We start from the raw sequence: 23,701 nt of genomic DNA, 5'->3' as shown, positions 1-23,701 counted from the left end.
AACAGACAAAAATTGGGGGTCAACATTCCTATGGACTGTGCCGACCACCGAGCACAATATGCTCGGGGACTGGTCACCCAGTCTGCTAGCTCGGTAATCCAGGGACTGCACCGACCACCGAGCACTGTATGCTCGGGGACTGGTCGCCCAGTCTGCTAGCTCGGTAATCTGGGGACTGCACTGATCACCGAGTACTGTATGCTCGGAGACTGATCGCCCAGTCTGTTAGCTCGGGAATCTGGGGGCTGTACCGATCACCGAGCATTGTACGCTCGGGGACTGGTCGACCAGCCCGCCAAATTGATAAGTCTATCCGATAGTAAACGAGTATGAGATGCTCGGGGACTGGATAATTTTAATTTTTTAGACCATGCTACAAGGTTCATTCTTCGCCTTCCAGCAAGCTCGGGGACTACATCGGTACGATGCATCTGGCGATGCATCTCAGTTTCAAAATCTCTTTGAGGACTTTTCTTTTGACCCTGGCACCACGTGTCTACGTCACCTACTGCCAGGCTCGGGGACTAAGTGGGCACACTTCACCTAGCGGTGAATTTGCTTGTTTTATGGCACACTTTGCTATACAGAAAAGTAAAGTGGGCACACTTCATCGGAAAATAAATATTTTTTCTCAAGAGCACCATGCATTCTTCGAACAAGTTGGCTTCTTTGATGGTGATGTTGATCAAATGTCTTTAGATTTGGTCAAAATACTGTTGCAACTGTTTGGGCAACTTTCATGCTAATTGAAGACGTCAAGTTTCACTGGTCGAAGAAGCTCAAGACGGCGTGTTACTTCACAATACATGGTGCTCGGGGACTAGCTGTGGGGGTATAAACCCCTATACCCTTACGGCTAGACTTGGGCCAGAAGGCTTGGCCCATTATGAGACAAGTTCGAGGCTTGATCCGACAGCTCGGAGTTTCGTGCAAGGAAACAAGGCGTGGAGATCAAGTAGGATTCTAGTCGGTTAGAATAGAAATTGATATCGAACTATCTATGGCAATTGTAACCGACTAGGATTAATTGCCAGATGTGTAACCCTGCCCTCCGGACTATATAAGGAGAGACAAGGGACCCCCTAGGACATCATTATTCTCTCAACACAAATCAATACAATCAGACGCAGGACGTAGGTATTACGCCAACTCGGCGGCCGAACCTGGATAAAAAACTTGTCCGTGTCTTGCGTCACCATCGAGTTCGTAGTTTGCGCACCGTCTACCGATAAACTACTACCGTGGGTACACCCCAAGGTAGACTGCCGACCAGCTTTCGTCGACAAAGAGAAATTAGTGGCAGAAAATAGATAGACAAGAAAGAGCGTGTAAAATCAAATATATCAAGTATTCTCTCTAATCCACCACTAGTTTATAAGGCATTTCAAATGAGGAAGGAATAGGGGCCGTTGCAATCTCTATCCAAGAAAGCTAGTGCCACGCCAACAAACTAAAAGGGAAAATTCTTTGATAAGTTGGGAGTAAATACGGTGTTATAGAATTGTAATAGCTGACACTTTGTAAGAGTCACCAATAATACAAACAAAGCAAGGGCCATCACCAAAGGTTTATTGGCTCTTGGGTCATCCTGCGACCCCTTAATTGACCGGTGACGCTTCAGGAAGGGTCAATACTGATCAAGACTGACTGAATGATGCAAATTATTAAAAGGTGACTAGATGATCATCTGTGTGCCGTGGTGTCTACTGGTACTCCATTATCGACCGTCTAGGAGAAGAAAAACCAAACGCTCCCCTTTTGTCCCGTGCGTCCGCCGTCGGTGTAACGACGGCCGATAAAAGGCCGTGGCGAATTGAGGCCTTGTTCAGATGTTGAGGTGAAAAAAAAAATTAGACACTGTAGCATTTTGTTTGTATTTAGCAATTATTGACTAATTAGGTTTAAAAGATTCGTCTCGTAAATTATAGGCAAACTGTGCAATTAGGGCCTGTTTAGATTAGGGATGAAAATTTTTTGGGTGTGACATCGAATGTGTTGGAAGGATGTCGGGAGGGGTTTTTATAAACTAATAAAAAAACAAATTACATAGCTCGTCAGGAAACTGCAAGACAAATTTATTAAGCATAATTAATCTGTCATTAGCATATGTAGGTTACTGTAGCACTTAAGGCTAATCATGGAGTAACTAGGCTTAAAAGATTCGTCTCGCGATTCTCAACTAAACTGTGTAATTAGTTTATTTTTTTATCTATATTTAATGTTTCATGCATGTGTCAAAAGATTCGATGGGATGGATGAAAAAAATTTTGGTGGGGAACTAAACAGGGCCTTAGTTATTATTTTTATATATATTTAATGTTTTATATATATGTCGCAAGATTGATGCGACGAGAAATTTTAAAAATTTTTTGTTTTTTTTTGGAATTAATAAGGCCTGAACATGCATAATTAACGTATGTATGAAGCAATTAAAGACGGCCACCACTGTTCGTTGGCGCGCCATAAAGTGTACGTTGTTGCAGCATGCTCATCGGCCCCTCTCGCAGAACTGACGCTAACCATTGAATTGCCTGTCGATGTGTTTTTTTTTTCCAATCCGATTGGATCATCATTCAGCAGGCCGCGTACCATCTCCCCTTTTTCTCTACTAGCTGTCTCAACTGTCCGGTCGATTAGCAATTCAATGGCCGAAATTAAATTGATGCGTAATTATGGGAGGGAGGCATCCGATCTTATGGTACGCCATGTCGCCTTGTGTGTCAGTCACTCACGCCCCGTTTTGCAGGGATCCAGATTGTCTTAGAAACTATCATAATTTTTATAGATATTAATTGTAGTATCACTTAAGCATTTTGCTCATATGACAAGATAGTTATGACCTGTTTAGTTCCAAAAAATTTTGCAAAATAGGAATAGTACCACTTTCGTTTGTATTTGACAAATATTATCCAATCATGTACTAACTGGACCCAAAAGATCCGTCTCGTCAATTTCGACTAAACTGTGCAATTAGTTTTTATTTTCGTCTATATTTAATACTTCATGCATGTGTCTAAAGATTTGATGTGACGGGGAATCTGAAAAATTTTGCAAATTTTTTTGGAACTAAACTTAAAAAGAGTGAGAAAAATCATAAAAATCGGATCTAAGTTAGAAACCATGAGACATGAAGTGATATGGTTGGTTGAGAATAGAGAGACAATAAATATGATTGGATAAAAAATTATTCTGTAGAAACTATTTATTGTGACAATAGTTTCTATATAGTGTCTATATAAATTAATAGATATAGTAGCATTGAACTGCCCTTAGAAACACTTCGGTTCCATATTTTTCTAAGAAATGTTTTATGTGGTGAATTGGAATCACTTTAATAAACCATTTGGATGTTAATTGGATTTTGTTTCCCAAACAAAAGATTTTTTTTAAAAAAAAATCTTGACTTTTTTGGGGGTTAATAACAACCTAAGTGCAAAGTCATTTTAATTGGTTGCACTAAAAAGGAATAAGTACAAAAGAAACCGATTGCTAGTGCATATGAGAGAGGAAAATCCGAAACCAGGCTCAGGTCGTTTCTCTCGCATAGGCTAAAAAGTCAGAATCGCTAGAACACACTGCTACACAAAATTTTATCGTGACGGGCATTTTTGATTTAACGAGGTGGCCATCACAACAGCCATGGCAAAAAGGTCATGGTAAACATTTGATTTATCAAAGCCGTTATGTTACTAATATCCGTCTTGGTTAATACTTATTAACTAAGATGATTATTTTATAATGATCACTTTGGTTAATGATTTACCGAGTCGATTATTTTACAATGTTCACCTCTATTGTTGGTCCGGCTCCTCTGCTTCTAATCAAGGAAGGCAACCGGGCCGCTCGTCTCTGAGGCCATTTTAAAAACGCTGCGCAAAAAGATTTTATATAGTAGTGATGTTCCAAGGTAGAAAATGTTTTGACATTTCTCTGTTTAGATCCGATTCTTCGGATCCGGATTAGAAACCGAGGCCTTGTTTAGTTCACGCTCAAAAACTAAAAAATTTTCAAAATTTCTTGTCACATCGAATTTTGCGGCACATGCATAGAGCATTAAATATAGACGAAAATAAACGTACTAATTACATAATTTGTCTGTAAATCGTAAGATAAATTTTTTAAACCTAGTTAATCTATGATTAAACAATAATTATCAAATAAAAACAAAAATGTTATAATACTTTAAAAAAAACTAAACAAGGCCCGAAACATTTGGGTCGCGCGCGTTCTTTTGCCCTCCTCCCAAACAAACACTTCAGTTCATATATGTGGTCGATTTTAGTAGTGTGCTGTGTGCAGGCAGTTGGTCATTTGATCCCTTTGTATCAGGGTCATTGATCCAGATTTTAAGCCGTCCACCACCCCTAGCAATGACTCTGAGCGGTAATCTCTGGATAATTACTTGATTTGCACTAATACTAGTTCGTAGAGTTTTTTAAAAAAAAAAACAAGATGCTGGGCCCCACCAAGGAGAAGGCCGAGTCAATCCAAACGGCATGGAAAGCGATAGCCATAGCGACGAGGAGTCCGGTCCGGCAGTGGGCTGGGCTTGGCGCCACCGCCAATAAATAGGCGCCCGGCCGGGTGATCGGCCAACCCCCATCGCCCCCTGCCCCTGCCTGCTCTCTCTCTCTCTCATCTCATTTCTCCCTGCCAGCTCTGTGCTCATCACTGCGTGTTTCCCATCTGATCCTCGAGCCTCCCAGCAGTGTGGTACAGGTTGCAGAAAGAGGAAGCAGATCGAGATGGCTGGAGGCGGCGACCACAACTCCGCCCAGACGAACGGCGGAGGTCACGACCAGAGGGCCATGGAGGAGGGCAGGAAGGAGGCGGAGTACGCTGACCACCAGGGCTGCGCCGCCATGGTCGTCTCCGTCCCATTCATCCAGAAGGTACACAACAGTCACTGTGAGATCGATGAGATCTGCCAAAACTATCTACTACTCCGTCTTCTTCGGCTCTTCCCCCGGCCCGCCCGGCGCTAATTACTCTCTCCGGGCCCCAATACCAACATTCATCATGCCTCCGTCAAATTACCTTCCGTTCTCGACCCCTGATAGATCTCGAGTTTTCCTCTTTGTGCTGCACTACTGCATTTCATTTCGTTTCGTCTTTTTTTCTTTATAATAATAGCTGTGTTCTAAAATAAGGTGTTTTTTTAATTCTCAAGATCCTACTGTACCGGTATAACTAAACGTCGTTTCCTAGTTCAGGTTCATGCATGGCATGGAAAGCAGTGACTGAGTTTAGTCTGTCTTTGTCTATCACACCAAGACGACGACGTTATTAGCTAGCATCCCACCTACTTAAACACCTAACAATGCATGCTTGTCCCCGTCGTCCTAGCTATCTATCTGCATCTCATCATGTCATATGACAAGAATTAAGATACTAACGCGGATGTGTGTGCAGATCATCGCGGAGATCTTCGGGACCTACTTCCTGATGTTCGCGGGGTGCGGCGCGGTGACGATCAACGCGAGCAAGAACGGGCAGATCACGTTCCCGGGCGTGGCCATCGTGTGGGGCCTGGCCGTGATGGTGATGGTGTACGCCGTCGGCCACATCTCCGGCGCGCACTTCAACCCGGCCGTCACCTTCGCCTTCGCCACCAGCGGGCGGTTCCCGTGGCGGCAGCTCCCCGCGTACGTGCTGGCGCAGATGCTGGGCGCCGTGCTCGCCTCCGGCACGCTGCGCCTCATGTTCGGCGGCCGCCACGAGCACTTCCCCGGCACGCTCCCCACGGGCTCCGACGTCCAGTCGCTCGTCATCGAGATCATCACCACGTTTTACCTCATGTTCGTCATCTCCGGCGTCGCAACAGACAACAGAGCGGTAATTAATAATTAAGGATGACTATATATCGTCTTTTGTTTTCGATTTTTTTCTTTTCCTTTAATTTTTCATTCATGCAACTGATCGACGACTATATATGCGTATATCCGTATCTGCAGATCGGGGAGCTGGCAGGGCTGGCCGTGGGCGCAACCATCCTGCTTAACGTGCTCATTGCCGGGTAAATATACTCTATGAAGGCCTCAAATTCATAGTTTCGACAAATGTTAAGTAGGGCCTTTGCATGAACTAGAATGCATGCATGACATCAGTCGGTTGTCACAGGAATAACTTTAAGCTTTTTAACTTTTCACACTGGGTGCACAAAGTGACAAGTAGTGTTTTTCCAAGTCAAAGAAAAAAACCGAAATATGAATATAAAAGTAGGGCTTTAATTTGTTGTGGGTGTCTCTGTCGGTAGCAGGGTTTTATGGAGCCATAAAGACCGTCATGTGAGTAGTCATGGCGTACTAGCAGGAGCAGCTAGCAAGCTTTGAGTGTGGTTGGTGAAACACCGGGGCAATGCCATTAATGTGAACGTAATACCACTCCTGTGTCCTGCTAGGCTGCTAGTATGCAGATGCAAATGCACTCAGATCCCTTCTCTTGTGAACACTGATGAGGTCTTGTTTACTTCCGCCTTAAAATCTAAAATTTTTCAAAATTCCTCGTCACAGTTTGATTAGAATTTACAAAATAAATCTTTTGAGTCTAGTTAGTTTATGGTTGGACAATAACTATCACAAACAAATAAAAGTTATGTAGTATCGTGAAATTTTTGGGAACTAAACACGGCCTGACCTGCCCAATAGAGAGACTCAGCCGCTTCTGACTTGTGTGCCAGTGCAAGAGTAGCACGAGCATCATACTGTATCATAGGGTTAAAAGCTGAGTATAGTATTAAAACTTTTTTTACTACTAGTACAATGTTTTCTACTTGTTATTAGTAATAACTATAGTCCTAAAATTAATTATTAAATTTTGGAAATAATCTTGTACCCATGCCTCTTTTCTGCTTGACTTGCTGCTGCAACTTTTCCAACGAAAACAAGAAAACAAACAAAAGCGCTTTTGTTGACGGACCCATATGTATGGCTTTGTTGTGTTGTGGCAATGGCAGGCCCGTCTCTGGCGCGTCGATGAACCCGGCCCGGAGCGTGGGCCCGGCGCTGGTGAGCGGGGAGTACCGGTCCATCTGGGTGTACGTGGTGGGCCCGCTGGTGGGGGCCGTGGCCGGGGCGTGGGCCTACAACCTGATCCGCTTCACCAACAAGCCCCTCCGCGAGATCACCAAGAGCACCTCCTTCCTCAAGAGCATGAGCACCAACAGGATGAACTCCGCCGCCGCCTGAGGCGAGCACCACCACCGTGGCCATGGCCGGCCGGCGTGTCCTGCTGCCTCCTCCTGTGGAAGGGCTACTACTGCTAGTAATTTAGCCTACTACACCTATTCACCTGTGTGTCTGTCTGTGTGTGTGAGTATATATACAATTCCTGCGTGTGTGTGGATGGATGGAAAACAGATGGAAAAGGGTACCTAGCTACGACGTACTGTGGTTTGTTGGAGCATTCATGTCGATGTGGCACGTACAAGCATGCATGCATGCGAGGGAAGAGGACGACCGTGTCTTCGATTCCGGGCAACTCTATAGCTGGGTTAACTATAGTTGGTCTACCCCGTGAATGTGCTTAATTATAAGCAATTGCTGCATTGTCATGTACTACGCCGCCTATTTTGTTAACTCAATTAATGTGTTGCTGAAAGATATGCATGTGCATCCTTGTGCTTAGCCTCTCTTATTCTCTCTATTGTCTCTTATGATATGACTAGTAAAAATGTCCATGCGTTGCAACATGATCCAATATGTGTATGTACCAGATTTCGTGTTTATGTCTTTATTTATTACAAGATCTAATACATTGATATCTTTGAATCAGATTTAGTATTCGTTCTAACTTGTATGGACACAAGTCATGAGTTCCGGTCTCATATATTGTGGATCGATATTAATTTCGGCTGTTAAAAAAGCTTATTAGTCCATTAGGTGGTCGTGCTAGACTGCTCAAAACCAGATAGCTTTTACAGTCTCTTAACCAACATAGTACTTCATAGTTAATCATAAATTGAATTGCTTAATCATCACAATTGGTTGCATTATTTTCGGCAGTAAAACATTGTAGTCGTCTCTCAGCACCCTTAATCTCATATCCTATTCACTTGTTTGGTGAGGCTTTTGATGGAGTCATCAAGCAGGTGCACAGAACGCAGAACGTCCAGCCAGCTAGCGGACGGACAGGAGACGGACAAAATCCTCACCCAAAAAAATTTCATCCATCTTATCGAATCTTTAGACACATACATAGAACATTAAATATAGATAAAAAAATAAATTAATTACACACTTTGGTTGAAAATCGCGAGACAAATTTTTTAAACCTAGTTAATCCATGATTAGCCTTAAGTACTACAGTAACCCACATGTGTTAATGACAGATTAATTATGCTTAATAGATTTGTCTTGCAGTTTCCAGTCGAGATATCTAATTTGTTTTTTTATTAGTTTTTAAAACCTCCTCCTGACATCCTTCCAACATATGCTATGTGACGTCCAAAAAATTTTCATCTCCAATCTAAACAGACCTAAGTTTGCATGCAGCCATGGAGCCGATTCATCTCCTATAAATCAGCTATGGAGAGCTACGGAGGCAGCCATGAGCCATGACATCGCTCCTTTCCCCTATGTGTGTCCTCGTGGTTGTCTCGCCCCCACCACAAGCGAAGCCCAACAGCGTAGGGTAATTGCGCCGCTATTGTTTGCTTTTCAAATCCAGACCAGCCGATGAAGCAAGCCAGGATCTCCTTCATTAGAATTAGATTAGATCGAGCTTATATATAGTTCTAGCTTCCAGTACTTCACGTCGGAGAAACATATGCATGTTTTGAAATCATAGGGAGTGTACAAATATACACCTCCACCACCTATGGCTTATTCGGTTTACTAGGGATTAGTATATAGGTCGAAGAAGATTGAAAGGGGCTTGAGATGAATTAAATCAATTACAAGTCGAAATCCCGCTCATTCTCTCCGGTTATCTGGGAAGAGTTAGGTGGGGAAGGACTTCTATGGGACAATTACTTGAAGCTTACCCTTGCAGCAAGGGACCATTATTGAAGCGGCTCCTAGCCAGTTACTACGGCAAACAGTTGGTGAGTACATTTAGGCCTTGTTTAGTTCGGAAATTTTTTGGTTTTCGGGACTGTAGCACTTTCGTTTTTATTTGACAAACATTGTCCAATCATGAAGTAACTAGGTTTAAAAGATCCATCTCGTAATTTACAAGTAAACTGTATAATTAGTTTTTATTTTCGTCTATATTTAGTGCTCCATGCATGTGCCGTAAGATTTGATGTGACGGGGAATCTTGAAAAGTTTTTGGTTTTTGGGGTGTAGTTCACCCCAAAAACCAAAAAGTTTTCAAGATAATCCGTCACATCGAATCTTGCGACACATGCATGAAGCATTAGATATAGACGAAAACAAAAACTAATTACACAGTTTAGCTGTAAATCGCGAGACGAATCTTTTGATCCTAATTAGTCTATAATTGGATAATATTTGTCACAAACAAACGAAAGTGCTACAGTACCGAAATCCAAAATCTTTTTGGAACTAAACAAGGCCTTAGTAAAGCAACTTTGAACGTACAAGTCAACAAAAGCTATGAAAGTTTATCGATGGTTTTATGGAGGACATAATCTTAAATGGCTTTTCCACGAAACATGAGAACTACATTTTATTGCGTTGATAACAAAAACCATGGCATGATAGACAGCAAACGGTAACTGAAAAATATTTCCCAGTCAAGAAGATGCCAATATTCTTCGTTTGGCATGCTATTTGAAACATGTCACTAAAAATCTAGTACATCACTCCATAACTCTAGACATCGGCTTTACATGTCAGTTCTTAATTGTGATAACAGAATGAGTGACAGCAGAATGTTTCAAATAGGACATTCTGAACTCTAGACATCCCCGTTCGTTTGAACTTATCAGCGTTACTTTTTAGCTATAGAAAAATGTTTTTCTCTCAAAAAAATGAGCATCAGCAACAGTCTTTTTTTTCGGCCAGCCGAGACAGTGTACAAAAAAGGTACAACATGAGCAATACTGCATCTGCATGCACATAACTGCGCTTGTAAACTTATAAAGATGACCGAAAGGAAAAAAGATGTATTGCACTGTCTCCAAGATCTGCATATATGAAACAATATTTCTGGCTTACATTTCTCAAGTGGACTGTTCTAATGATATACTCCATCTGTCCTAAATTGTAAGTCATTCTAACTTTTCTACATCCAAAGCAACAGAATAAGGAGGTAGCCGAAATATTGCTGATGTTGAGACAGTACTGTGATCAATTGCCATGGGTTGTGGACCATATTCTTGAATGTGACTTGACAATCCAGAGGAGACATCAAATAATTGCATTGCAAGCATGAAACCCAATATTTGCCTATGTACAACTGCAGCATCGGGCCCCCCAAAAATGCCGATTACCAATACAACGTCAACCTACCTGGCTAGCTATTCTCGATGCTGAAGTTCACAGCTTCACAGAAAAGGAGCTCGAAGATGGGAGGTAGCCACTGTCCTTGCTGCTGTTGGGCAAGACAGAAGGATCGCTTGAAGGCGTTTCAGACCAATTTGTTTGGCTGTTATTTATTGAGTGCTGGGATTGAGCGATGTTGAGTCGTAGATCTTCACTTAGATCATCGTCAGCAGGTACAATCTCGATGGGGATCTCGCCACGAAGCATCTTCACCACTGAAGACATTCTTGGCCGCTGGGTTGGTTGTGTGCTTGTACAGAGGAGAGCAACATTCAGCAGCCTCAGTGCCTGTTCTTGGGAGTAGTCAGAACCGAGACGCTGGTCCACCATTTCCAGCAGCTTCCCTTGCTGCTTCAATCTTTCAGCCTACGGTTTACAAACAAATTTAGTAAGGCGATTACTTGAACACTACACCATCAGTCCAACTATCAACAAAAGCAACACATCCTCAACAGTGGCTTTATGGAAGACAATTCTAAATAACTTTGCCAAATAAGATGAATTAAACTTTATTGTGTTAATTTTCAATATTGTACCTTGAATGACAAAGAAGAAAGAAAGAAAGGATATCAAAATATAATACCAAATCAAGAAGATGCAGATATTCTTCATTTGATATGCTATTTGTATTGCTCATTCCACTAACAATCTCTAGAGCCACCACTCCATAACTGTAGATGTCTGCTTTACGTGTCAAGCAACCTCTTGTGGCATATTCAGGAGCCATATAACCACTAAATAACCACCACCACAAAATAGGATCAGACATAGAAAGCATTAACTTCACGTGCTAAGTACATGAACTTTCATTGCGCAGAAGAAATTGTTATATAGTTGTAGTAGCAACTCCTTTAGAAGGTTAAGCAATTTGACTGCAATATATAATTAAAGAATCATCAGCAACTAGAGAGATAGCTTACACAGTTCCAGCGATCCGAGTGCTCACACGTCCGCATTCATCATTCAGTTTAGCCAAGCCAAAATCCGATATTTTAGGTTGCATCTTTTCATCAAGAAGAATATTTGATGGCTTAATATCTCTGTGGACGATTTTTAATGTAGACTCTTCATGGAGATAGACCAGGCCTTTCGCAGTTCCAAGGCAGATGTTGTACCTTGTTGGCCAATCCAATTTTAACTGATGTTCAGTGCGGCCTAAGAAACATCTTATTATTAGAACAGAATGTACTTGCTAGCTTTTGAGTGTTGTATTAATTAAGACAAATTCATTCGAGAGCAGGAAGTACAAATTTAGAAATTTATGAAGGCTTACCAAAAAGTGCACGGCCAAGACTATTATTTTCCAAGAATTCATATATAAGAAGAAGCTGATCCCCATCAATACAACAACCGAAGAGCCTCACAAGATTTGGATGCCTTAGAGCAGATATTATTCCTATCTCATTTAGAAACTCGCGGTTTCCTTGGCTTGACTTTGAAGACAGCTTTTTAACTGCAACTATAGTACCATTTGCTAGTGTGCCCTGAAGACAAAGTGTATTAATAATATGTGGAATAATTACATAAATGCTATGAGAGGAAACAAAAAGGACAAAAAGTCCTTGTTTTGCAGCTAGGCTTGATCCCCCTTAACGATTACTTCCTAGATCTGTTTATTGGAACCTTGACCCCTTGAGTGTGCCATGATGAGTTGTTTGCCCTCAACAATTAACAAATTGTCCATCCTTTCTTTGTTTTTTTACTGGGCATCCTTTTGTTCTTGAAAACAAAAGGGATAGAAATTGATGGCTTTCTAATGTCAGAAAACTACCAGCAATATAGATTGTCAGGGAAAATATTTTTCCTTCCAAGCTCTACATATTTCTATATTATAATGCTGGGTATTTGGCAACTGAAAAAAGTACGGTTCATCATCAGTTTATGTGAAAATATATCAATAAATGAGGTGATGAAGTAAACTGTTTTCTCCATGCCACCAGAAGAGGATATTGAAGTTCATAGTTTTTACCTTGTAAACAGGTCCAAAGCCACCCTCACCTATTTTATTTGCAGGATCAAAATGTTTTGTTGCAGATTCGATCTCTTCCAAACTAAAGAAATACTGTGCCCGTGTTTGAAGCTCTGAAGTAGTAGTTTTCCTTCCTCGGTAAAAGAACTGTCTACCTATGATGACACATGCGGAAAAATATGAACACTTGGTGACAGAAATACAGCAGTGACTAAACTACCTGATTGAAAGATGAGATTATCTTTCCAAGCTAAGACTTGTGGGTAAAACTGACCCATTGAACATTGCACATAGACGCTACCTTTGAAATCTAAAAAATACTTTTTTTGTAAATATGACACCCCCACAAAATCAAAATGAATTAGGCCATGGCTTAGATTTATAAGCCTGACAAGACTAACCTTAAGCTAGGTATAAAACAGCACACTATCCTTAAGGTACGCAAAGCAACCCAATATGGAGCTTGGTTCATTATACAGATGTGTAGTCACCCTACTTCATGATCGATCATGTAGAAACATCAAACAGTATTATCAATATGACAAATTTTCTAAAGATGGAGCAAGCGACAGGCATTAATTTTCAGTGCACTGCAATATGAATAATACCAAGCTTGAAGAGTTAAGCCAAAAAATTATGTGATCTGAAGAGTTAAACCAGTACTTTTATATGTTTGTTAACAGCAACCATTTTGGTGGCGTGAAAAATGGAACGTTAAGTAGAAAGAGCTGACAAAAAACAATGGCAAGGATGAGAGGGAGAACAAGACGTGATGTTCTCTCCAGACCACAGATGCCACAATTGTGACAAATGGATTATTTATCCATTTTTTCGACTAATGTGTATTTGATAGTATATGGATGTCACTAAATTTCCTGTATGATTAACAATTTATATCATATTCAGATTCAAACTCTTGTAATAAATATGGAGTGCATGGTATAAGTAGTGTTATACAATGTAGCTGACGCAAAGGCAGGAGAACTTGGAGATGAACTAGATGACGACACTGCATAAAAGTAGTGTTATACGATGTAGCTGACACAGAGGCAGGAGAACTGGGCGAGTGGATAGATAAAGTGGGTGAAGGAAGACACAACCAGTAAAGTTCCGAAAGGCCATGAGAATCATGATGCCCAGGCCCACAGAAGCTCCTGTAGGAGATCTTGAGTCAACGTCAAGAATGATACGACAGTCGTGGTCAGTGATCTGACTAGCACACATCAAGTGCATAGCGAGCTTAGGAATATGCAAAAAAGAAGGGACATGAAAAGATGAAGTAGAAAGAATGCCACATCCAGCGATAGGAAGAGATGTGCCATCGACGGTCTGAACAATGAAAGGTGAATCGGGATATAACATCGAAGACAAATGAGTCGAATCAAGGGTCATATGAAAAGATACACTAGAACCAAGAAACCACTTATACATGGATGATGAGGAATAAGAGTAGAACCAGATGCCTGAACAGTGGTCCCCTGTGCTGAGGTCTGCGCTGCGGTAGTGACGGCGAAACAGGGCAAGGATCTCATGCTCAGCAGCAGACACCGAACGAGTGGCATGTAGAGTAGAAGAGCATCCGCCTTTCCTATTCCAGTCACGCCTTTTCTTGTGGCAAGCCCACTCGTCATGGCCAAGCCGTTTACAATAGCCACAAAGAACACCTGAAGAAGTCCTCGCTGCCACAAGCGAGGGCGGAAAGGAAGGTGGTAGCGAAGACACCTGGGAGGGCGTGGCAGCTAGCATAGATGGTTGCTGCTGAGCACTGCTCACACTAGCGGTGCAAAGGCGTGTCTCCTCAGCCCGTAGCTCAGGCATTGCTTCGCAAAGCAATGGACATGTACAACGACTCAACGAGCCAACAATTGTGCCTGAACACTTGCAAACTCAGGGCGAAGCCGAGAGAGGAACTCATGAAGACGGAGAGTCCGGGCGACCTTAGGCCTTGAAGCAGGTTAACCAGCCGAGTGGCCTCATTCTGGGTCAGCAATGAAGATGAACCATCAGAAGGTTCAGAAATCAGAAGACCTCACCTTGGAGCAACTGCCTCTCCCGGTTGTTCTTCCTGTAGCAGCACTTATAATAAGTGTGACTAAAGTTCCCACAATGGTTGAACAGAATGTCAACAAAAGAAGGATGTTAACTTCATTGACTGCATTCGTAAAGGCATCATTTGTCATTGTGGTGGTGGCGCTTCATGTAGCAAGCACATTCTCCACAAACATCTGGGAGTGGGACCAATGAATTGAGCTTGTACCAGATAGTCATAAACTGGTCAAAAAAATGCTTCCAACGAATCGTCGTCCTGTTTTTAAGTGCCTGGAGATGCTACAGCAGGGAGTAGTGGATGGCGTCGACATCTGGCTGGTAGTGCTGCTGAGGGTGTTCCCATGTCTGCTTGGCACTCTGCAGCAGCAGGCGGATGATGTTGGCAGCCAGTTGGCCTCAACATTCTGGACCAGGACGAGCATGGCACTGGCGTCGTTGGCATCCCATTGCTTGTAGGCATCGAGAGAACTTCGATAGATCTTAAAGGCCTTATTGGCAGCATTGAGTGATCAGCTTGGTTTGTAGCCGATGGCTGGAGAGGAGAAACAGGGACAAGAGGGCAGGGGCTCTCACCAGTGATGTGCTCCCAAGACCAAGGGCGCTGAGACTGATCCTCGCTAGCTATGCCCATAGCCTGAAGTTTGTCCCGTTTAGATCCAGCCTAACTAAGGGCGCCGGCATCTCAAATATAGATATCTTGGGTTTCTGCTCAGAAGAGTTGCCTCCAGGGGCCGGTGGCATGGCAAGGAGTGGCAGCGCAAATTCGCCACTTGGTCTAGGAGGATTGGTCTCATATGCCACCCCAGGCGACTGGCCTCGGCAGGGTCCAGGAGGTAGCGGTCCAACAAGAACAGCAGGGGCATCTCTTGGATTGCAGTGGCAGGGCAGTGGACGCTGGTGATGGCAGCAATGCGGATTCAGGGGGTTAGGTTTTGCTTTTAGCCTGAATGAATTTTCAGTGTTTACATAGGAAAAGTGGAGTACAATTGAAGGTGATATTTTATCCAAAGAAACTCATGTACATGAAAAATGCTATACACAGAAATTGTATGATATACTTACTCGACACATAGTCATTTATACTCCTACATATCTATGTGAAGAAAACGAGACAATCATATCCTAGGTCCATATAAAATCAATCTGTCACTATATCATAGTTCTAGTCGAAGTTGCTCTTTTTAAAAAAAAAAAAAATCAACCATGCGAATACAAAATAATAATTAATACTATGAAGCATGTTGAACCTTATATATAGTGAAAACGATGGAAAATTATAATAAGAAGATGGACTCACTGTTTCCTTTTATATTCTTCTTTCGGAAGACTTTGAAATATAAACCTATCAGAACTATAACAGCCAAGCATGCCGCAGCTATTACTATTGCAACAACCACTCCAGTTGAGAGTCCACGGTGGTTCCTGCCCACTGTACCGAAACCAAGTTAGCAAATTCCCCAGCATATGACAAGATAAGGTTACTTCCTTATGTTTCAAAAACCAAGCATAGAAATTGCCAACAGATATGGAGTGAGTGAACTACTCACTCTTTGTCACTGATATAGCTGAGATCAGTGGACCGTACACGCCACGGTAAGGTATCGCTGTGGTGCCTTTGCCTCCCCAGTAGAAGTGGATTTCCAGTGTATTGCTGCTAATCTTGGTTGCAAAACTTTTGTTGATCGCACGATGGACACCACCAATCTCGTCTTTGATGTTAAAATCCTCCAAAACTTTGACACCCTGAAAAGTTATTACAAAGTTCAGGAAACAATACATTAGGATTCAAAGGAATCTTGTATCTATATTTCACAACCTTGTCAAGTAGAATCAAACAGATTTACTCAAAGGTTACAAAATCAGGAAGGGATATAAACAGCCTGAAGAGTAGTTGTTACAGCAATAAGTAAAGCCAACAAAATTAAGCTACTCAAACAAAATAGAAACTTTGACATGTGTTATTTGTAATCTCAACTTCTGTTGTCCAAACCTTCAGTATAGTGGACTAGGGAAGGGGTGGTGGTGTGTGTGAGTGTGTTTGGGTCTATGTATGACTCCTTTTTCTTCTACTAATGCAATGATACGCAGCTCTCCTGCGTGTTCGAGAAAAAGTATAGTAGACTAGTGGTTCATTGTATCAGTACGATTGTAATACAGCAACTGTTTCAGATTACAATTGCCGGTCCTTGACAAATTGCTTATATTTACACAACTTAATTGACCAAAGGCAAGTGTGACAAACTAGAGAAGTGGTAGTACTATGAAAAGTAAGATGCCAGACTGAATGCGAAAGGTTGGGAACAACAGTTGGTAGAGACACATTACCTGGATGAAGACATCGAAAACACGCTTGCCATTGCTGGAATAAGTATGATCTTCTGTGAACACAATTTCAGCAAAGTGAAGTTTTACCGTATATTCACCATTCTCCATGCAAAGGCCATAGTATTTCAGTGACAGAGGTGAGAGGCGAGCTTCAGTGTAAAGCTCCGGGTAAGCCAGATTTAGCTTCGACGTGTTTCTAGCAATGTAGTCAGCATTCTCGTTGCCCACAAAATCACCAGTGCTACTATATGCCCATTTCTTATCATCAGACACAGAAAACATTGATGTCCCTATTTGAGACGAGTCATCCTCATAGGTATTCCCATCGACCACAACACTTTTTCCACCACAGTTGATGAACAGGGAGGAATCTGAATATATTTGAATGAAATATTCAGTAATATTTAGATATTTAAACTCAGTTATCAAAATACAGACTGCTGTCAATCTGCTGTGTGTAAGTAAACTTACGGCGTGGTCTGGTCGTGCAAGGAAGATTCTTTCTTAAACATGGTTGCAATCTTGCAAAAAACAAATAATCATAGAGCAGTTAGAATTCTTTTCATGGAATCTTGATAAGAAAATATTTTCTGGAGATTTTTTTTCATATGATCTTACGAATTGTTATTTGAAGATGAAAAGCTTGACACCATATTTCTGAAATTACAACATGCAAGTCATGAGCACCATAAAAACCGAACTTAACTGTATGTGAGGATCTTTAAAATTTACATACACATTTGCTTGCTGACATTCAGATGGAGGGTTGCCCGTGAAGTCATTGTACGATATATCCCTGCAGAGCATTGACCAGTCATGGAACAAGCAATCAACGGGATAAAGAAGATTTTGAGTGCTTATCATTCTTTAAGAAGTTATGAAGTGACTTAGTTGGATAATACCCACATGTTTACTTTATTGCTCGCCTTGTTTTTCAACATCCAAGCAGGCAAATCTCCAGTCAGCATATTATCAGTCAGGTACCTAATATTTTATACAAATTAAAATTAGGTTCAATTGGATGAAACTTAATGCAGGACAGAAATCTATTTGTGTACAACATCAATAAAAAAATTGAGAAGTTAAAAAATAATAATATCCCAGAGAAAATTTCTCACAAATATTGTAATGCCATCATTGCTCCAAAATTTGGAACTTTACCACTCAACTTGTTGAAGCTCAAATCCCTGAAATTAGTACAATTCACAGAAACTATGTAATCAGTGGGTTTTGTGACAATGTGCATCAAAGAGTTAATATGATGATCATATTCGCACTTAAGCATTACTCATGCCATCCACAGAACTAGCACATGCACCCCATATATCTTTTTGTTTCTGTTATACCCATATTTGATTGAACGTTGCAAATGGCAAAATTAAATGAAGTTGAAGCATAGTACTTACAAGACTTTCAGGTACTGCATTTGGCCAAGGTAAGAAGGAATTTCACCATATATGGAGCAATTTCTTAAGACCCTGTGAACATAAAGGAAATTCAGTATTCTAGGGAAAGGATTACTGGGTGGCCTTGTAATAAAAATGACAAAAACATAAACTCACACTTCCGTAAGGTGTAGTGCATTTTGTAAGGGAGGAAATTTCATTCTTGGTCCACTCAAATCAGTCACCCTCCTGATGATGCATTACCTTTGCTCAATCACACTCATCTTTAAGTACCAAAATCCCAATACAAGATAAAAACACAAGTCCTAAAAAGATAAAGCAGCAAGTGATTCATACAATTCTGTCAAGTTCTTCAACATGGAAATTTCTGGAGGAATAGGGCCACTCATCAAGGTACCCTGCATATCGCTGAAAAATGAAACAACAAGATTAATATGGAAATGGGAGAACATGAACAAAATCTTTCTGATTCTCTTCAACTGAAGAATATAAAATGTTTTTTTTTAATCCGGGAGAAACTAACATTCTGTTGACACCCAGCCAGTTCTTTATGAAACTAGGTATTTTCCCTGAGATACTGTTCCCATCAACACGACTGCAATTGTTCAAATAACAAGTTAGAACTTTCTGGGAAGCAAAAACATTAAACGATAATTATGAATGGAACATACAAATCTGTCATGTTTGTCAGCCTGGAAAAGGTTGAGGGCAACTCTCCTGTGATGTTATTCGCAGAAATGAAACTGTAAGAGAGAAATGATTCAAGATACCCTGGACAATAATTAGTGCCAAATAAATAATAAATTGAATTTGAAGGTCTTTTAATCTGCGCCTAAGGTTTTCAGGGCTGGTTTTCCTTATAAACTAGGCCAATTCTATTCTTCTTAATTGAAAGGCAGAGCTCCTGCCATTACGTTCAAAAAATAAAAATAAATTGCATTTGAAGATGCTCTCACGGAATTGGAAACAATAGAATTAACCAGAATGTAAAGAGAAAAGAGAACTAAAGAGGTCCTTACATTTTGGTTATGCTACTTCCTTACAAGGTTATGCTAACTGTCATATAAACTATAGTTGGTGTGTTGGTATCAAAGGCAAAATCACCACATGAGTGTGGAGGAGGTTGGTAAGGGATTCTTTTCCTCCTTTTTCTTCTTAATATAATGATACATTCTGTCCTGTGTTTTTGAGAAAAAAAAAACTAAAACTATTTCTTATCTCAAACACGCAGGAGAGCTGTGCGTATAATTTAATTGAAGAAAGTAAAAAGGAAACAAAGGGGAAGGAATCCCCCCCCCCCCCGCCCTACATACACACAGCAGGACACACACAACAACCTTAGCAAGAAACTAAAAATCCAAGAGACAAGAGACAAAAACGACCCATCTAAGATGGTTAGAGCCTTAGAACCAAAATAGATCAATGGCCTCTAGCAAATGCCTTAGTAAGCAACTCCTGAAGACCTTTGCACCACAGTCATTTTGGTGCTTCCAGATTTCCTAAGACAAATGGATGATCAGGCTGTTGATCCCCTTTGGCCCTTTCGACAGCCTTTTGGGACACCCTTCACAGCTGGCACCACCAGGCTGAGAACTTGTTTGAGGTTGGCTGAGGAGCCCCGAGCACCTAAGGCCAGGCCAAGCTTCTGTAGGATTTTATATACCAAACCTGACAGGCAAAGACGCAGGAGACTAACAAGTAACAAGTGTTGTACAGTTTCATTTTCTTGGTCACAAAAGGGGCAAGCATATAGCAGAACATTACATCAATGATGCATTGATGCTACTAAAAATACAGTGACTTAACCAAATCCATGCCATGCCAAGATTCGATGTTGCTGCAGGTTTTCTCAAAAAGATTTTTTGAAAAAACTGCCAATTCAATTCTAGGAACCTTGGCTTCAGTTATCACAGATAAACAATAATGTAACAAGAAACCTTCCTCGATGAAGTTCTAGCAATGGATTTTACAAAAAAAGGTCTAGGTACAAGAACATTCACAATTTGAAGCAAGGGCTTACAATCTCTGCAGACTGATGATGTTACCCAGCTCTGGTGGAATAGAACCCGCAAGCTGATTGCCTTCTAACTGTCTGCAGAAATTAGTTATTAGGTTACTGTACTTAGCTCGTTTCTTCTTTCAGTTTTACCTCCACCAAGATGCAGGTACATGCAAATTGCAATGGACGCACATATGCAACTCACATAGATTTCAACTTGGGCATGCGTCCAAGCTCCTTCGGGAGGGATCCAGATATGCGATTTCCCTGGAGAGACCTGTAGTCAAACAAGAATGCTGAATAAAGCATACATGAATACTTCTGACAAAACTATGGGAGCAGTGCAAGGCGTACAGATTAAAAACAGGTAGGTCAGCCCATGAAGCTGGAATTGGTCCTTGAATGAAGTTGCGTGACAAGTCACTGCAAGAAATGCAAACTATGTTTTCCTGATTTGACTGTCAAAAAAATATCAAAAAATTCAGGTAGCTTGGTTAACTTACAGATTTTGTAGATAAGTAAGATTGACAACTTCATCTGGTAGAACTCCACTAAGGTTCTGCCGCATAAGCTCCCTATGATACGTACAAACACATACAAATAAAGGCACAATGCATCATTCAACTTAGAATGAAAAACAATAGAACCATACTGAAAGAATGTGGATGAGAACCATTTTAGAGCAAAGAAATTAGCAGAGCAACGGTGCATGTCTTACAGGCTAATAACATGGCACTCGGTGTGGTTGTTGAATGAACAGTCACATGTCACATTACTGCTAAACTTCGCATTACTGCTAGGCAAACCAGTGACATTGGCCCAATTTCCTGATCCGCTGCATGGATTCACACTAAAATCCCAATCTGCTTTGTTAAGCTTGCGGGCTATACCTTTGAGTGCTTCAACTGCAAAGGTGAAGACGTTTCAAGTTTCAGCCAAATGCAGAAGCTACAAGCTAGTATAGTATGTATGAAATCTAAGTTTGTTAACATAAGCATTTCATTCTGATTCCCTTTCCCTGGAAAGCAAAAGAAAATTGATACAAATGGTGCCAAAGTAAACATGAAGCATCCCCACGTCAATAACATTGCAGAGCAGTCACAGCACCTGAATCTCATGCGACAAATGAAGTCAGTAGTCCAACATTTCGGGGCAGCAGAACTGTAGAAGCATTGCAAAACCGTTGCCATGGTCAACTCAAAACAAGTCTAAGTTGTAGGCAACGGCGCTCACGGTCATTCAGCTGGCATTGGACTCTCAGCCATTTCGTCAAACACTTGGCAGGCCCCCACCCGTTGGACCAGAGACAGGGACAGCAAGGTGGTCAGCCACCTGCCAACAGCTTTGGCCTTGGCCTGTGCATGTCCCACGGCACGCAAGTTGGGATCTTGAAGGCGAACACCGCAGTCAAACGCCAGCGCCTTAAAGGTCAGAGATTTGTCGGTTTGTTTACTTGGCGCGCTCGGCAAGTGGGGAACTGGCCTAATCTTGACGAAGATGGATAAAGTTTGGACTTGACGAGTTCACACTTTACAGTGAATTGAATTTAAAGCTGCTGCTATCTTGCACTAGTAAACCCTCTAATAACGAAGACCATTTAGCAAGCAACTAGTCTAATCACTGAACAGTGTAATTTTTCATTAACACCTGATAAGATATGGCTGAAAATATTATTTTTTGATTTGTTGTAACACAAAAACACCGTTGAAATGGCTCGCGGATTGTGGAAAAACTAATAGCTAAGCCAAATGGAGAGACAAATCACACAGAGAAGTAGTACTTGTTTAGATCCGAAAAGTTTTTGAATTTTGATATTATAGCACTTACATTTTTGTTTGACAAACATTATCTAATTATGGAGTAACTAGTCTTAAAAAAATTCATCTTGCGATTTACAGGTAAACTGTATAATTAATTTTTGTTTTCATCTATATTTAATGCTTCATGTATCACAATATTCGATGTAACAGGAATTCTTGAAAAGTTTTAAATTTTTGGGACGAACTAAACGAGGCGGAAACGATTTTGCTCAGGGCACGCCTGCTCAACAATTTACAGAGGTTGTACGGTACCACTAACCGCACGTCCAAGCGCAAGGAAAGTTTTTTTTTTTTTTTTACAACTGCGCAAGGAAAGTTGAGTTCTTCATCCGCCGGGCAGCCCAAGAGAGAAAACAGATGCGTGACGCGATGGAACAAGACCAGAGCGTTAGAAACAGATTTCCAGAACCAATGGGCGATCTGCTGTCCGTCCCACGTGGAGTCACTGTTGGTCTCTAAATAAACGACGTCGAGTCACAAAAGATAAGCAGGACAAGTCCTGGTTATATATCTTTTGTGCAATGAAAAGATAAAGGTAAAATAACTTCGTCGCTGTTAACTTCCTATTTTGATCGTCGATTATATATGTGTTGCCCTTAGAAGTATAATAAATCCAGTCGCGTCCGAAATATCTAACGTATATATCCCTGCCGACACCCTCGTTAGGAAACACCCACCCATCATGTGGTAGAAATTAATATGTATCGATCGATGGTTCTTGAAAAATGCTATAAAAAAAAAATCATGCGTCATCACAAACAGTATGATTTGATGCTTGCTTGGCTCAACTGAAGCATTAATTCCCAATGTTTCCGCCATGTTTTTCTTTACAAGAATTACGCGCACCGAACCGGATCGATAGAGAAAAAAATTGCGACAGTAAGTAGATCGGAGAACAAGTGCAGATCGAGCTCCAAGAACAGAACAAAAGCATGGAGGGAGACACACACACACAAAAAAAAAAAGAGTCGGGGGTACGTGCGTGCTGTGGCTCACCTTCTTGCTCCGGCAGCATCATCGTCAGCGGCTGCGCCGAGGAGCATCGGCCGCCGCCGCCATTGCGGCTGCAGCCGAGGCCCAGGACCAGGAGGAGCACGAGCAGCGGGAGGAGACGGACGACACGGGCGGCGGCACCCATTAGCTTGGCTAGCTAGGCAGCTCCGGCCCCTTGGTTGGTTGGCCGGCCGTGTCGCTGCTGCAGCTCGATCCAGGCGAGCAGCGCAGCGCAGGGCGCTAGTGGCGAGCGAGCGCGAGGTCGCCTCGCCTGTGCTGCAGAGAGGGAGAGGGAGAGGGAGAGGGAGAGCGCGGACAAGTCAAGTCTGCTGCTGCTGCGCGCGCGCGGCGTCGCTGGCGTTCTTCTCGGCCGGCCGAGGTTTGCAGCTCGTGGACTCGTGGGCTCATGGTCATGGCACACCCCCAGCCGCCTCCACTCGACTCGACTCGCCCCTGGATTTTTGACCTCGGATTTTTTTTTTTTTTTTGGTGTCATACTACGGAGTTACTACACAGACGTGGATGGGCACGTGAAATTGTATGGTGAGCTGACGCCGACCTACCAACAAACTCGTCGATCATCCTGGCGAGGATAGCATAGCTAAAACAATCTAACCGGCAGTTACTATACCCATGTGTTACTAGTACCATATTATATCTATATCAAGTCTCACTTCAATCATTTTCTGGTG

The 23,701-nt window shown here is 41.8% G+C and overlaps 2 protein-coding genes across 3 annotated transcripts; one reads left to right on the top strand and one right to left on the bottom strand.

The window, feature by feature from the left end:
- LOC8073813 (aquaporin NIP1-1) lies at positions 4,576-7,628 on the top strand. The gene is made up of 4 exons (XM_002453528.2): positions 4,576-4,892; positions 5,413-5,835; positions 5,955-6,016; positions 6,956-7,628. Exons 1-4 carry the CDS (start codon positions 4,746-4,748, stop codon positions 7,185-7,187), a joined length of 864 nt encoding a protein of 287 aa, XP_002453573.1. The 5' UTR covers positions 4,576-4,745; the 3' UTR covers positions 7,188-7,628.
- On the bottom strand, positions 10,041-23,481 carry LOC8085559 (probable LRR receptor-like serine/threonine-protein kinase At1g53440). 2 transcript variants are annotated; one of them, XM_021459799.1, is made up of 24 exons: positions 23,013-23,477; positions 20,915-21,101; positions 20,700-20,771; positions 20,551-20,619; positions 20,402-20,473; positions 20,218-20,289; positions 18,869-18,940; positions 18,721-18,792; positions 18,534-18,605; positions 18,354-18,425; positions 18,198-18,269; positions 17,910-17,978; positions 17,698-17,775; positions 17,528-17,587; positions 17,410-17,448; positions 17,263-17,312; positions 16,792-17,162; positions 16,014-16,209; positions 15,764-15,895; positions 12,418-12,572; positions 11,722-11,932; positions 11,369-11,603; positions 11,032-11,182; positions 10,041-10,814 (listed from the first exon to the last, which is right to left on the bottom strand). In XM_021459799.1, exons 1-24 carry the CDS (start codon positions 23,152-23,154, stop codon positions 10,443-10,445), a joined length of 3,093 nt encoding a protein of 1,030 aa, XP_021315474.1. In that variant the 5' UTR covers positions 23,155-23,477; the 3' UTR covers positions 10,041-10,442. The 2 variants fall into 2 exon arrangements, with proteins under 2 accessions (XP_021315474.1, XP_021315475.1); XM_021459800.1 differs by lacking the exon at positions 11,032-11,182 and having other exon boundaries at positions 10,657-10,814; positions 23,013-23,481.

The sequence above is a fragment of the Sorghum bicolor genome, chromosome 4 (assembly GCF_000003195.3).
Source record: "Sorghum bicolor cultivar BTx623 chromosome 4, Sorghum_bicolor_NCBIv3, whole genome shotgun sequence".
NCBI classification, from domain to species: Eukaryota; Viridiplantae; Streptophyta; class Magnoliopsida; order Poales; family Poaceae; genus Sorghum; species Sorghum bicolor.
The sequence above is the reverse complement of the archived record's forward strand: the minus strand, read 5'-3'. Positions and strand labels throughout refer to the sequence as shown.

Bases quoted from the DNA above. Each gene is read 5' to 3' on its own strand.
- LOC8073813 (XM_002453528.2), top strand. From the start codon at position 4,746: ATGGCTGGAGGCGGCGACCACAACTCCGCCCAGACGAACGGCGGAGGT. The intron at 4,893-5,412 runs GTACACAACAGT...ATGTGTGTGCAG, and splicing joins CCGTCCCATTCATCCAGAAG to ATCATCGCGGAGATCTTCGG. The intron at 5,836-5,954 runs GTAATTAATAAT...CCGTATCTGCAG, and splicing joins TCGCAACAGACAACAGAGCG to ATCGGGGAGCTGGCAGGGCT.
- LOC8085559 (XM_021459799.1), bottom strand. From the start codon at position 23,154: ATGGGTGCCGCCGCCCGTGTCGTCCGTCTCCTCCCGCTGCTCGTGCTC. The intron at 17,449-17,527 runs GTATGTAAATTT...TTGTAATTTCAG, and splicing joins GAATGTCAGCAAGCAAATGT to AAATATGGTGTCAAGCTTTT. The intron at 15,896-16,013 runs GTGAGTAGTTCA...GTTTCGGTACAG, and splicing joins AGCTATATCAGTGACAAAGA to TGGGCAGGAACCACCGTGGA.